This window comes from Enhydra lutris, unplaced genomic scaffold (genome assembly GCF_002288905.1).
Source record: "Enhydra lutris kenyoni isolate GAN:26980312 unplaced genomic scaffold, ASM228890v2 scaffoldscaffold3, whole genome shotgun sequence".
Taxonomy (NCBI): domain Eukaryota; kingdom Metazoa; phylum Chordata; class Mammalia; order Carnivora; family Mustelidae; genus Enhydra; species Enhydra lutris.
The window spans coordinates 85,295,842-85,311,434 of record NW_019154087.1 but is presented as its reverse complement, the minus strand read 5'-3'; the positions used below and the strand labels follow the sequence as shown (position 1 = coordinate 85,311,434).

The 15,593-nt window shown below is 39.1% G+C and overlaps 1 protein-coding gene across 2 annotated transcripts in view; it reads left to right on the top strand.

Moving 5' to 3' along the window:
• Positions 1–15,392, top strand: part of LOC111156370 (piwi like RNA-mediated gene silencing 2) — an 87,513-nt gene extending 72,121 nt beyond the window's left edge. Inside the window, exons 21-23 of one of the 2 annotated variants that reach the window (XM_022517200.1) lie at positions 13,240–13,493; positions 14,169–14,276; positions 15,236–15,392. In XM_022517200.1, the coding sequence (XP_022372908.1) occupies positions 13,240–13,493; positions 14,169–14,276; positions 15,236–15,392 (519 nt within the window). The remainder of the gene's footprint in view (positions 1–13,239; positions 13,494–14,168; positions 14,277–15,235) is intronic. The other variant, XM_022517208.1, reaches the window with a different exon arrangement.
• The last annotated feature ends 201 nt before the right edge of the window (positions 15,393–15,593 follow it).

Genomic DNA, 15,593 nt, shown 5'->3' with positions numbered 1-15,593 from the left:
CATTATTTGACAGAGAGAGATCACAAGTAGACAGAGAGGCAGGCAGAGAGAGAGAGAGAGAGGGAAGCAGGCTTCCTGCTGAGCAGAGAGCCCGACGCGGGACTCGATCCCAGGACCCTGAGATCATGACCTGAGCCGAAGGCAGCGGCTTAACCCACTGAGCCACCCAGGCGCCCCTTATTTTATTTTTTTAAAGATTTTTTGTTTATTTATTTAACAGACAGAGATCACAAGCAGGCAGAGAGGCAGGCAGAGAGAGGGGGGAAATAGGCTCCCTGCCCAGCAGAGAGCCCGATGTGGGGCTCGATCCCAGGACCCTGGGATCATGACCCGAGCCAAAAGCAGAGGCTTAACCCACTGAGCCACCCAGGCGCCCCCAGTTGATGGTTTTAAATGCATTTATAATGTTGTGCAGTTATCACTACCACAATCTCCATAGTTCTTTTTATCTTGTAAAACTGAAACCCTGTACACATTTAACAATAAATCTCCATTCTCCACCTTCCCCAGCTCCTGAGCAACCACCGTTCTATTCTCTATTGATTTTGACTAAATACCTCACATAAGTGGAATCATACAGTATTTGTCTTTTTGTAACTGACTTTTTTCACTTAGCATAATGACCTCAAAGTTCATCCATGTTGTATTATATTGCAGAATTTTCTCCCTTTTTAAGACTGGATAATATTTTGTTGTATGTATATACTATATTAGGATTATGCATACATCTGTCTATGGACACTTGGGTTGCTTCTGCATTTTAGCTATTGTGAATAATTCTGCAGTGAACACGAGTGTACAAAAATCTCTTCAACACCCTCTGTATCCAGAAATGGAATTGCTTGATCATATGGTAAGTCTTATTTTTAATTTTTTGAAGAACTGCTGTACTGTATTCCACAGCGGCTATGCCATTTAATAATCCCACTGTGCACAAGGATTCCAATGTCTCCACATATTGGCAATACTTCTTCTGTCTGTGCGTGTGTGTGTATGTGTGTGTGTATGTATATATATTTATATTGGCCATCCTAGTGGATGTGAAGTGATATATTACTGTACTTTTGATTTTGCATTTACCTAATTCTCCCTTCAATTCTGTCCTTCTCACATATTTCGATGCTCTGTTATCAGCTGTATAAATGCTTAGAATTGTTACATCATCTTGCAGTTTTGGAACCTTTTTTATTTTTTTTTAATTTTATTTATTTATTTGACAGACAGAGATCACAAGTAGGTAGAGAGGCAGGCAGAGAGAGAGGAAGGGAAGCAGACTCCCCACCGAGCAGAGAGCCTGATGCAGGGCTCTATCCCAGGACCCCAGGATCATGACCGAAGGCAGAGGCTTTAATCCACTGAGCCACCCAGGTGCCCCCGGAACCTTTTTTGATGTATAATGTCCTTTGCCTTTTGTAACTCTTTCTGATTTCAAGTCTATTTTGTCTGAAATTAGTATAAACATCCCTAGTTTCTTTCTTTTTTGGGGAGGTGGGGTAGTGAGGGACAGAGAGAGAAGGAAAGAATAAATCTTAAGTAGGCTCCACACTTAACACTGAGCCTGACACAGGACTTGATCTTACAACCCTGAGATCATGACCTCAACCAAAATCAAGAGTCGGATCCTTCACTGACTGAGCCACCTACGTTCCCACCTGCCCCCCCCCCATTTCTTTTTAATACTATTTGCACAGAATATCATTTTCCATTCTTTCACATTCAATCTACATGTATTTTTGGATCTAGAGTGAGTCTCTTATAGATAGTGTATAGATGTATCATGTGGGGTTTTTTTTGTTTTGTTTTTTGGTGTTTTTTTGGGATCATGTGTTTTTAATCTATTCTGCCGGTCTCGGTTTTTTTTTGATTGGAGAGTTTAATTCATTTACATTTAAAGTAATTACTAATTAGGGGAGAAATTTTGTCCTTTTGCTGTTTGTTTTCTATGTATGCCTTCTAGCTTTTTTTGTCCTCCATTTACTGTATTAGTATCTTCTTTTGTGCTTAGTTCATTTTTTTGTTGTAAAATGGTTACATTCCTTTCTCATTTCATTTTTTAATTGTATAATTAACATACAGTATAATGATTCAACAATCCTATACATCATGCTGTGTGCATCAGATTAAGTGTGCTGTTAATCCCCTTTTACTATTTCAACGATCTTCCCCACCCACCCACCCTCTGGCAACTGCCAATTTGCTCCATGTATTTAAGTGTCTGTTTTTTTGTTTGTCTCCCTTTTTTCTTTGTCCATTTGCTTGGTTTCTTAAATTCCACTTGTGAATGAAATTATAAGGTATTTGTCTTTCTCTGACTGACTTATTTCACTTAACATAATACCATCTAAGTCTATTCATGCTGTTGCAAACGGCAAGATCTGTTTTTGTGGCTGAGTAATAATCCAGCATGTTGGGTGTCTCTGTGTGTGTGTATACCACATTTTCTTTATCCATTCATCTGTCAGTGGACACTTGGATTGCTTTGTATCTTGACTATTTTGCTTCCATAAACATAAGCATCCTTATATCTTTTCAAATTAATGTTTATGCTTTCTTTGTATAAATACCCAGTAGTGCAATTACTGGATCATATTGTAATTTTCTTTTCTTTTTTTTTTTTTTAAAGATTTATTTATTTATTTGACAGAGAGATCACAAGTAGACGGAGAGGCAGGCAGAGAGAGAGAGAGAGAGGGAAGCAGGCTCCCCGCCAAGCAGAGAGCCCGATGTGGGACTCGATCCCAGGACCCTGAGATCACGACCCGAGCCGAGGCAGCGGCTCAACCCACTGAGCCACCCAGGCGCCCCTGTAATTTTATTTTCAATTTTTTGAGGAACCTCCATGTTGTTTTCCACAGTGGCTGCACCACTTTGCATTCTCACCAGTAGTGCATGAGAGTTCCTTTTTCTCCACATCTTTATCAACACTTGTTATTTTTTGTGTTTTTGTTTTTATCTATTCTGACTGGTGTAAGGTGATATCTCATTGTGTTTTTGATTTGCATTTCCTTGATGAATAGTGATGTCGAGCATCATTTCATGTGTCCATTGGCCATCTATATGTCTTTTTTGGGAAAATGTCTATTCAGATCCTCTGCCCATTTTTTTTTTTTCCAAATTTTAAGTTGGCTCCATGCCTAATGTGGGGAGTGAACTCATGACCTTAAGATCATGAGTCATATGCTCTAGTAGCTGAGCCAGCCAGGCACCCCCATCTGCCCATTTTTTTTAACTGGATGATTTGTTTTTTAAGTGTTGTTTTATAAGTTCTTTATATATTTTGGATTTAAACCCCTTATTGGATGTATCATTTGCCAATACTTTCTCCCATTCGGGAGGTTGCCTTTTTGTTTTGTTGATGCTTTCCCTCACTGTGCAAAGGCTTTTTATTTTGCTATAGTTCTAGTAGTTTACTTTTCCTTTTGTTTCCCATGCCTGAAGAGACCTATCTAGAAAAAATATGGGTGATGTTAAAGAACTTAATACAAATTTCTTTATCTCACATCTTATCCATTCATCAGTTGATGACAGTTGGGCTGCTTACTATATCTTGGCTGTTGTAAATAATGCTGCTATAAACATAGGGGTGTATGTATCTCTTTGAATTAGTGTTTTTGTATTTTTTGAGTAAGTACCCAGTAGTAGTGCAATTGCTGGATTGTAGGGTAGTTCTATTTTTAACTTTTTTGAGGAAGCTCCATACTGTTTTCCACAGTGGTTGCACCAGTTTGCATTCCCATCAGACAGTGCACAAAGATTCCTTTTTCTCCACCTCTCTACCATCTGTTTCTTCTGTTGTTGATTTTAGTCAGTCTGCCAGGTGTGAGGTGATATCTCATTACAGTTTTGATTTACATTTCCCTGATGATAAGTAATGTTGAGCATCTTTTCATGGATTTGTTAGCCATTTGTATGTCTTTTTTTTTTTTTTAGGATTTTATTTATTTTTATTTATTTGAGAAAGAGAGAGGAGAGCACAAATGGGGGAGTGGTAGGCAGACAGAAAGGGAGAAGCAGGCTCCCCACTGTGCAGGGAGCTGGACTTGGGGCTCAGGCCCACAACTCTGGGATCATGATCCAAGCCAAAGGCAGACACTTAACCAGCTGAGCCACCCAGGCTCCCCAGCCATCTGTATGTCTTCTTTGGAAAAATGTCTGTTCATATATTCTGCCCATTTTTAATTGGATTATTTTGGGATGTTGAGTTTTACAAGTTCTTTATATATTTGGATACTAACTCTTTATTGAATATGTCATTTGCAAATATCCCCTCCCATTTCATAGTTTCCTGTTTAGTTTTGTTGTTTCATTCACTGTGCAGAAGCTTTTTATTTTGATATAGCCCTCATAGTTTATTTTTGCTTTTGTTCCCTTTGTGTCAAGAGACCTAATCTAGAAAAATATTGCTACGGTTGATGTCAGAGATATTACTGCGTGTGCTTTTTTCTAGGATTTTTATGGTTTTGGGTCTCACATTTAGGTATTTAATCCATTTCAAGTTTATTTTTGTGTATGTGTAAGAAAGTGGTCTAGTGTCTTTCTTTAGCATGTTACTGTCCAGTTTTCCCAACACCATTTGTTTCCTATTGGATATTTTTCCCTCCTTTGCCAAGGGTTAATGGCTATATAGTTATAGGTTTATTTCTGGGTTTTGTTTTCTGTTCTATTGATCTATATGTCTATTTTTGTTTCTATACCATACTGCTCTGATCACTACAATAGTCTGGAATCGTGATGCCTCCAGCTTTGCTTTGCTTTTTCAAGGTTTCTTTGGCTATCCGGGTTCTCTTGTGTTTCCATACAATTTTTCAGGATTGTTCTGGCTCTGTGAATAATGCTATTGGTATTTTGATAGGGACTGTGCTAAATGTATAGATTTCTTTGGCTAGTATAGACCTTTTATAACAATATTTGTTCTTCAAACCCATGAACATGGAATGTGTTTCCATTCCCCTGCTATTGTTGTATTATTGTCAGCTTTTTCCTTTATGTCTGTTAATAGTTGCTTTATGCATTTAGGTGCTCCCATGTTGGGTGCACAACTATTTACAATTGTTATATCCTCTCCTCGGATTGTTCCCTTTATCATTATGTGTGTCCTTTGTCTCTTGCTACAGTCTTTATTTTATTTTATTTAAAGATTTTATTTATTTATTTGACAGAGATCACAAGCAGGCAGAGAGGCAGGCAGAGAGAGAGAAAGGGAAGCAGGCTCCCAGCTGAGCAGAGAGCCCAATGTGGGGCTTGATCCCAGGACCTTGGGATCATGACCTGAGCCGAAGGCAGAGGCTTTAACCCACAGAGCCACCCCAACGCCCCACTACAGTCTTTATTTTAAAGTCTGTTTTGTCTAATAAGTATTGCTACTCCACTTTTTTTTTTAACTCCATTTGCCTAATAAATGCTTCTCCTTCTCTTTGTTTTCAGTCTACATGTGTATTTGGGTCTGAAGTGATTCTCTTGTAGGCAGCATATAGATGGGTCTTTTTTTTTAATCCATTCAGTTACACTGTCTCTTTTTATTAGAGCATTTAGTCCATTTAAGTTTAAAGTAATTATTGATAGGTATGTACTCCTAACATTTGTTACTTGTTTTATGGTTGTGTTTTAAAGATTTTATTTATTTATTTATTTGAGAGAGAGTGTGCCACACATGTGTGTGCAAGTGAGGGGAGGAGCAGAGGGGAGGAAAGAAAGGGAGAGGGAGAGAATCTCAAGTGGACTCGGTGCTGAGTCTGGTGGGCCCAATCTCACTACCCTGAGATCATGACCTTGACTGAAACCAACTGAGCCACCTAGGTGCCCCTACTTGTTTTATGGTTGTTCTAATAGTTCTTCTCTGTTCCTTCCTTTTCTTGCTCTTTTGCCATATGATTTGATGGCCTTCTTCAGTGATATGCCTGGATTCCATTTTCTTTATTTTTTGTGTATCTATTTGTCGTTGCTGTTATGTTCGTATATAACATCTTATGGGTTGCTTAGGTTTGAACTCATTCCAAAAGCATTAAATTTTTATCCCCCGCCCCCCACCAACCACAGTGTATGTATAGGATGTCTTACTTTACATTCTTTTATTTCGTGACTCCTTTGGCTGATATTTATAGGTATAATTGATTTTATTGCTTTTGTGCTTTAACTTCCATACAGGTTTTATAAGTGATTAATCTGCTTGTGTTATATGTTTGCATTTATCTTTGAATTTTTTTCCTTTCATAATACTCTTTTTTTTTTTTTAAGATTTTATTTATTTACTTGAGAGAGGGAGAGAGAGCATGAGAAGGGAGAAGCAGACTCCCCAAGGAGCTGGGAGCCTAATGTGGGACTCAATCCCAGAACTCCAGGATCATCACCTCAGCTGAAGGCAGTGGCTTAACCAACTGAGCCACCCAGGCATCCCCCTTTCATAATACTCTTTATGCTCTTATGACCTTTTCTGTTCACTCAAAGAATTTCATTTAATGTTTCTTATAAGGCTTGTCTAATGGTGATGAACTTCTTTAAGTTTCTTTTCGTCTGTGAAACTCTTTATCTCTCCTTCTATTTTGAATGATAACCTTGCTGGGTAGAGTATTCTTGTATGGAGGTCTTTTCCTGTCAGTAATTTGAATATCTCACATCACTCTCTTCTGGTCTGCAATGTTTCTGCTGAAAAATCAGCTGATGGGGTTTATATATCCACACCAAGGTATGGACGTCCTTGGGTTGATTTTGTTGGGGGTGCTCTCATTTCCTTTTATGTATGTTTAGTAGCTATTTTCTATGTGGTTAGCATGGGGATTACATTTAACATCCTAAAGTTCTAACACTCTAATTTGAATGTATAGTAGTTTAACTTCAATAACATATTAAAAGCTCTGCTCCTTGCAGGTCTGTCTCTAGCTCTTTATATATAAATATAGATAGATAAAATATCTAAAATTTATTATATATTTTGACATTTGATGTAAAAAAATATAGGTATCTTTATTTATAAATAAATAAATATACCCCAAAACGTAGACTGATAACCGTTTTAAATACATTTGTCTTTAAATTTTGTAAAAAAACAAGATTTAGAGGGGCACCTGGGTGGCTCAGTGGGTTAAGCCTCTGCCTTCGGCTCAGGTCATGATCTCAGGGTCCTGGGATCGAGTCCCGCATCGGGCTCTCTGCTCAGTGGAGAACCTGCTTCCTCCTCTATCTCTCTCTCTGCCTGCCTCTCTGCCTACTTGTGATCTCTCTCTGTGAAATAAATAAATAAAATCTTTAAAAAAAAAAAAAACAACAAGATTTAGAGTTATAAACCAAAGGTAAATGGCACTAGGTTGTAGACTAATACTTCTTTTCTAAATTACTAGTCTTACAAATTGTGTAGAAAAATTTAAAATGGGGGCGCCTGGGTGGCTCAGTGGGTTAAGCCGCTGCCTTCGGCTCAGGTCATGATCTCAGAGTCCTGGGGTCGAGTCCCACATCGGGCTCTCTGCTCAGCAGGAAGCCTGCTTCCTCCTCTCTCTCTCTCTCTGCCTGCCTCTCCGTCTACTTGTGATCTCTCTCTGTCAAATAAATAGATAAAATCTTTAAAAAAAAAAAAAAAAAAGAAAGAAAAATTTAAAATGTAGTACCAACCATCATTACAATAATACTTAACCTTTATTGAAATCTTTATTTCTTTGCACAGCTACACATTACTATCAGGTATTCTTCTATTTCATCCTCTAGGACTCTTTGAGCATTTCTTATGTGGCATGTCTTCAAGTTTGCTGTTTTCTTCTGCCTATTCAGATCTGCATTTGAATCTGTCTAGGGAATTTTCATTTCATTTATTGTACTTTCCAACTCTAGAAGTTATTTTTGGTTACTTTTTAGGTGTTCTCTTTATTAATATTTCCACTTTTGTTTACTTTGTTCACATCTCCCTTTGGTTCTTTGAGCATCTTTAAAACCATTGTTTTAAGGTCTTTGGTCAGCATAACTGCTATGAGGTCTTTGTCAGCAATGGTTTCTGTTGATTTAATGTTTTCCTTTAGGCGTACTTTCCTCTTTCTTTTTTTGCCTTGTGAGTTTTGTTGAAAACTGGACATTTGAATCTAGTAATGTTGTAACTTTGGAAATCAAATTCTTCCCCTTCTTCAGGGCTTTGCTGGTTTTTGTTAGTTTTCTTTTTTTTGATTGTTATAGGTTATGACTATGCTGGGACTTAAGGTCTTTTAAGTTCTTTTTTGCACATTTCTGTGTCTGGACATGCATTGTCACTTCCTGATTATTTACATGTATGCAGTTGTTTTTGAATGTCTAGTTTCAGTGTTTGACCCCCAAAAGAGGAGAAAGAGCAAAATGAATGGCACTTACCCATTAAAGCCTCTGGAAGTCACTTTTGCTGGAGAGATAGATGTAGCAAGAATGGCTGCCTGCCTCTTCGCATGCACGTGATCAGAAGCAGCAATCAGAGCACACAGATCCTGGGATTGAAAGGACAGTACCCTGAAGTGTGGGCGAGCATGGGGATAGGGCTGCTTTTTTTTTTTTTTTTTAAGATTTTATTTATTTATTTATTTATTTTATTTGTCAGAGAAAGAGAGAGCACAAGCAGGCAGAGGCAGAGAGAGGAGCCCAATGCGGGACTCGATCCCAGCGCCCTGGGATCATGACCCGAGCCGAAGGCAGCGGCTTAACCAACTGAGCCATCCAGGCGTCCCAATGGGGCTGCTTTTATACTGAGAGTAGAAATAACCTGCACTTCACTGTCCCAAATCTTCCTGAGAAGTTGCAAGCCTTCAATGAACTCTAAAACCGTTTAACAACAGGGAGATTCTGCTAATGCCTTTGTTAAGGAGGGGTGGGGGAAGACAAATTCCTTATCCTTCCTCCTCCGCCACCTCCCAAGAATCCTGTCAGTCTGGTCTGTTTTGGATAACAATTTCTCCAGCCTCGGGCCTCCTCTTCCTGCTACCCACACTCACTCTTGGCATTTGTCTCTTGGATCTTTCAGAGATTCCCTGCTCATCTGTGAAGGCTCTTCTTTGTTCACGTCAGTTTATCAAGGCTTTCTTGCATCTGCTGGTCTTTGATAGTTCCATATGGAAGTGTGATTTTTTTTAGGAGTTTATTTATTTGTTTGTTTATTTTAGAGGGAGAGACTATGTGCACACCTGTGCAAGCAGGGGGAGAGGCCGAGGGAGGAAGAACCCAAAGGACTCCAAGCTGAGTATGGAGCCCAGCGTGGGTCTCAGTCCTACAGCTGCAAGATCATGACCCCAGCCGAAACTGAGCGTCAAACACTTAACTGACTGAGCCACCCAGGCATCCCTGGGAGTGTGATTTTTATATTTTGATTTCTTTGTGTGGTACCGTAAGAATGAAGGTTTTTGGTGTCTTTTGACATTCTGAACTTGAAGTGTTCTAGTCCTAATACCCATTCTTAATCATCTTTGATCTTCTTTACTTTTTAATTTTTTTTTAAAGATTGTATTTATTTATTTGAGAGAGAAAGAGAGAACTATAGAGAGATAACATGAGCAGGGGAGAAGGAGAAGCAGGCTCCCTGCTGAGCATGGAGCTTGATGCAGGGCTTGATCCCAGGACTCTGGGATCATGACCTGAACCAAAGGCAGATGCTTAACCGACTGAGCCACCCAGGCCCCGATCTGTTTTTTCAGATGGTTGCCTGAGTAGTTTTTCAAATGTGTAACTGATCATATAGTTGTCTCTAGTAGTTTTCTTACCCTTTCTCCAGCTGTAATCTAGGCCTTTGCTTATGTTGTACCTGGAATCCTTTTATCCTTCTCTGCTGTCTGAATTGTCTCCTGATTTTTCATTACACCTTTTACTGAGGCATAATGTTCATTTTTCTCTCTCCAGATGACAAATGTTTTATGCTTTTCTCTTCTTACAGTGTTTTACTTACACCTTTATAATGTTATTTATAATTTATCACTAGCATTTACTTTATATGTCTGTCTCCCCAGTTTTACTTTGGGTTCCATGAATATTTGGGTTGTATCAAAGTAATTTTTTTAATTTTCTGAGACTAGCACAATTGCTTGTATTTAGTGGCTTTGAGTGTTCTGTGAATGAATGAATGGGATCAAGCCCTGCACTGGGCTCCCTTCTCAGCAGGAAGCCTGCTTCTCCCTCTGCTTCTGCCTGCTGCTCATCCTGCTTGTGCTCTCTATCAAATAAATAAATTAAATCTTTTTAAAAAAACGTGATTTGTCTTATGTCCTGACCCTTGTCTAGACCATAATCGTCATTTATAGAATGAGGAGACTGGATTAGATGACCTAGAAAAGTTATTTTTCACTCCATTGATCTCATTATGCCCCTTCTTTGTGCTTCAGAATACCTGTATTTCCTTGATCTAGCTCATTCTCAGTAGCTTTTAAAAATAAATGTAGTTGGGGCACCTGGGTGGCTCAGTGGGTTGGGCCTCTGTCTTCGGCTTGGGTCATGATCTCAGGGTCCTGGGATTGAGCCCCACGTCGGGCTCTCTGCTCAGCGGGGAGCCTGCTTCTCCCTCTCTCTCTGCCTGCTGCTCTGCCTACTTGTGATCTCTCTCTCTCTGTCAAATAAATAAATAAAATCTTTTAAAAAATAAAATAAAATAAAATAAAATAAATAAATAAATGTAGTTGGCTATTGAATAACACAAGGGTTAGGGGCATCAACCCCCTCCACCATGCAGTCAAAAATCTATGTATAACTTTTGACTTCTCAGAAACTTAACTACTAATAGCCTGCCATTGACCAGAAGCCTTACCAATAACATAAACAGTAGATTTAACACATGTTTTGTATGTTAAATGTATCACATGCTGTAATCTTACAACAAAGTAAGCTAGAGAGAAGAAAATGTTAAAATCATAAGGAAGAGAAAATGCACTTAAAATACTGCACTGTATTGGAAAAAATTAATGTATAAGTGGACCCACACAGTTCAAACTTGTGTTGCTCAAGAGTAAACTATATATACTTTTTACTTTATCTCTCTTAACAACCCTGACAAGGTAAAGTGGTATGTCCATTTTTCAACTGAGGAAACAATGTTCAAGATCATAGCCAAGGGACAGGAGAATCAGACTCAGTCCCAGATCTCCTGACCCCAGATCCAGTGTCCTTCCTCTGTGTTTCCTTACCTGTGAATTGAGAGATTTTTCCTGATACCTGTGGTATCCACCTTTTAACACACCTTTTAACTTTGAGAAGTTACAGAAATGTGTTAACTTTAGCAAAATGGGAATTAGTTGATAAAATTACAGAGAGTCTCAGGACGGCTGAGAAGGTTTAGCATCAAGCTGGGAAATGGACAGGAGCCAGGGTAGCTCCTAAAGTTCCAGAAGCAAGGACCTAAAGAGATACTACCACAGAGGGTCCAAAATCCGAGCAGTTTTCTTCTTCTTTTTTTTTTCTTTTAAAGATTTTATTTATTTATTTGTCAGAGAGAGCGAGCGTGAGCACAAGCAGAGGGAGCAGCAGGCAAAGGGAGAAGCAGACTCCCCACTGAGCAGGAAGCCCCATGTGGGACTTGATCCGAAGAGCTTGGGATTGTGACCTGAGCTGAAGGCAGACGCTTAATCGACTGAGCCACCCAGGAGTCCCCCAAGTGATTTTCATTCTCTGCTCAAGATTCAGAGCAAGGAGGAACGTAATGTTGATGTGACTTGAGTCATCTTTATGTCCTTTGGTTAGTGGTTCTCAGCTGGGGGCAGTGGCAGTGTCTAGAGGCATTTTTAGTTAAAACAGGGGCGATTGCTATTGGCATCTAATGGGTAGAGGCCAGGAATGCTAAATATCCTATAGTGTCAGCCCCTGCAAAACAAAATTATCTAGCCCCGTCAGATCAGGAGTTCTGAAAAACCTTGGGGAATGCACCTGGATTAATAGTCCTCCCAGACTTATCCTTTTGGGGGTAAGAGAAAACTGAATGTTCTTACCAAAAAAGGTAGAATAGATGCTGGACAGCCAAAGATAACACACAAAAAAAGTAGTACAAACTGGAGCACTAATGTCAGTTTTGGACTGTGAAGATGAATACACACTTGGAAATGAAATACTTGAGGTGTGTTAGAAAGAAAGGGACATTTATAAAATATTTGAAGTTCTGAACTTAAACTCCAGAAATATTCTAAATGATTATGTTTAAAGAGTATTCTTTGAATTGAACTTAAAAAGAGTAATGTATAAAGAATGAATAGTGTGGGGCGCCTGGGTGGCTCAGTGGGTTAAGCCGCTGCCTTCGGCTCGGGTCGTGGTCTCAGGGTCCTGGGATCGAGCCCCGAGTCGGGCTCTCTGCTCAGCAGGGAGCCTGCTTCCTCCTCTCTCTCTGCCTGCCTCTCTGCCTGCTTGTGATCTCTCTCTGTCAAATAAATAAATAAAAATCTTAAAAAAAAAAAAAAAGAATGAATAGTGTTTAAAAAAAAAAAGAATGTATAGTCTGTGTGTATATTTAATTCAGTAATTTAGGTTTTTGAGGGGAATTGTGAATAACCTATACCACGCGATTAGAATCAAACTGCCACTTACTGTGAGTCAAACTAAAGCACTTTTCAGGGAACTTCTAGTTTAAGATAGAACAGCTTATTCTCTTGAACCGTTGAAATCAAATCCAGCTAGAACATAATTATATTCTCTAATGGGAAGCACATTATTCTTCAGACTGATTCAAGCCAGCATCCAAATTTGACTTGGATCCATAAACAATTTACCATGACTTTTTGCCAACTAATTACTTAAAGTAAAAATGTTTAATGTTATACCTTTATGTTTAATATTATCCTTTAGGATAATATTTAGTAAAGGACCTTTTCACTAATTAGCAACTTCGGATGTTACTTACATACAAAAAATGTGAAAATGTAGATTTGTAGGATGTGCAGTCATATGTGCATTTCTCTACCAGTTTACCTTGTTCTTTGCCTAGACAGTAATTCATGTTAAATCCAAATCATAGGAAGATTGATTCACCCCATAATTTTCCTACCATTCCTTTTAACTTTGAGTACGTGCCATAGTATGTGACTCATCACTGGCTTATTTTTGCTTTCATATTTTATAACACCTTCTCTGTACCAGGTCTGTTTTACTACCCTGAGGAAGTCTAGAAGTGACTAGAATCTTTTCTCCTTTCCCTTCTGACATGGTGGTTTGGTCCCTCCATCAGAGGGATCTGCTGCCAGATCTCTGGGCTGTGTACTGAGTGAGCCTCTTCCTGCCTGCGGTCATTAACCCCAGACCCCACAGTTCACCTCAGCGTGGTGTCCGTTGCAGGTGAATCACTGTCTCCCGGAGAAGATCGTGGTGTACCGTGATGGAGTGTCTGATGGCCAACTAAAGACGGTTGCCAACTACGAGATTCCTCAGCTACAGAAGTGTTTTGAAGCTTTTGAGAATTATCAGCCCAAGATGGTAGTATTTGTAGTTCAGAAGAAAATCAGCACTAATCTGTACCTGGCTGCTACTGAGCACTTTGTGACTCCCTCCCCTGGGACTGTGGTAGATCATACCATAACAAGCTGTGAGTGGTAAGTGGGGGAAAACATTATATTTCAATAAGAGTAGGTGTGAAGAGTTATCTGTTCTCTGGGTATTGGAATGGGGAGGTTGCCTAGAGAGACATGGAATGGAATCCTCAGAGATTTTGCTATTATAAAATATTTTCAAAAGGATTAAAAAGAAAACAACAATAAAGCTTAAATATAAATATATTTAAATATATTTAAATATTTAAAATATATATAAATATAATAAATATAATAACTATATAAAAATAAATATATTTAAATATAAATATTCAGTATAAAATAGTTATTTATAAATGTATAAGTTTTTACATATAAAATATATGTATATAGAATATAAATATATTTATGTAAATATATGAATGCATATAATAAATATAAATAAATATAAGTATTTATAAATATTCAGTATAAAATACTGAATGCACATTATTTTCCTAAGGTCGTACATGCTTTTTTAATCTTCTGCTCACAGTTTTGGTAGTTCCTACTACCACTCTTAAATAGCCTGTTGAATCCAGAAACCTGAGCTATAATCATGGTGGTCTGTGTGTGTCCTTGATCCAGTCATTTGACCTTTCTGAGCCTTAGGTAAAGGAGCCAAAATGATCAAGATCTTTTCCAGCTTTCTGTAGCCAGATCTGACCGTATCATTCCTTTGTACTTTTTCCTTCCTAGGGTAGACTTCTACCTTCTTGCTCATCACGTACGGCAGGGTTGTGGCATTCCTACCCACTACATCTGTGTTCTCAACACTGCAAACCTAAGCCCTGATCACATGCAGAGGTGAGCTGACCTGTCATTTACTCTTTCTCTCTTGTAATTAATTCTGGCCAGCTAGCTAAGATAGGGTTAATCCCCTCCCCCCCCAAATATTTACCCTTTGAGTTTCTTCTTATCTTTCATAATAATGGTATCTTTTTGAAGGTGGATTGGTCTGTCTTGTGCACATTAAAATTATTTTAAGAGCTTCATTTTTTTTTTAAGATTTTATTTATTTGACAGAGAGAGACACACATTAGAGAGAGGGAACACAAGCAGGGGGAGTGGGAGAGGGAGAAGCATGCCTCCCGTTGAGCAGAGAGCCTGATGCAGGGCTGGATCCCAGGACCCTAGGACCATGACCCCAGAGCCGAAGGCAGAAGTCCAATGACTGAGCCACCCAGGCTCCCCCATAAAGCAAGTTTTGAGACCCAATGTCTTTGGGCTCAGATTATATCAGTAGTTTGCTGGGGTGGTACTTACCTTCTGCAGCCTCTTACTGAGAGGAAAAAAAGTTCTGTTGTTAACCTTTTTTTTTTTTTTTTTAAAGATTTATTTATTTATTTGTCAGAGAGGATTGGAGGGGGGAGAGAGCACAAATAGGACCAACAGCAGGCAGAGGGAGAAGCAGGCTCCCCACTGAGCAAGGAGCCTGATGCAGACTTAGACTCTGGGATCATGACCTGAGCCCAAGGCAGACACTTAAATGATGGAGCCACCCAGGTGCCCCACCTTGTTTTGATCTAAAAACGGGGCACCTAAAGTGAGGGAATTTACCCATGTTACCCCTGTCCTCTTAACTTACAAATAGTGGAAAGGAAATAATTCCACTTAAAAATAATGATTCCCCAAAGTTGCATCATGTATTTCTCAGTACCCTGGTTTTTTGAAAAGTATGCTGTGTGTCATACACCCATTTCATAATCATGTCCCATATTGAAGGTGGAGAGTCCTACAGATCACATTTTCTTCTTGGCCTACAGGTTGACTTTCAAACTGTGCCACATGTACTGGAACTGGCCTGGCACCATCAGAGTTCCAGCTCCTTGCAAGTATGCCCACAAGCTCGCTTTCCTGTCAGGACAAATCTTGCATCACGAACCAGCCATCCAGCTATGCGAGAACCTGTTCTTCCTGTGACTGGACCACCAGGCTGTGGGCTGGTTAGGGAGGTTAGAGTTCTGAACTCGGCGGCGACTCCTGCAGGAGCAACAGAGACTGAAGGGATTTTTGTGTTGATGGGTTTTTTTCATCGACCCAGTAGAATAAGATATTTTTTCTTCTTTTTTTTTTCTCTTTTATACCTGATAGCACCAAGAAATAAGTTCCATTCTAAATATC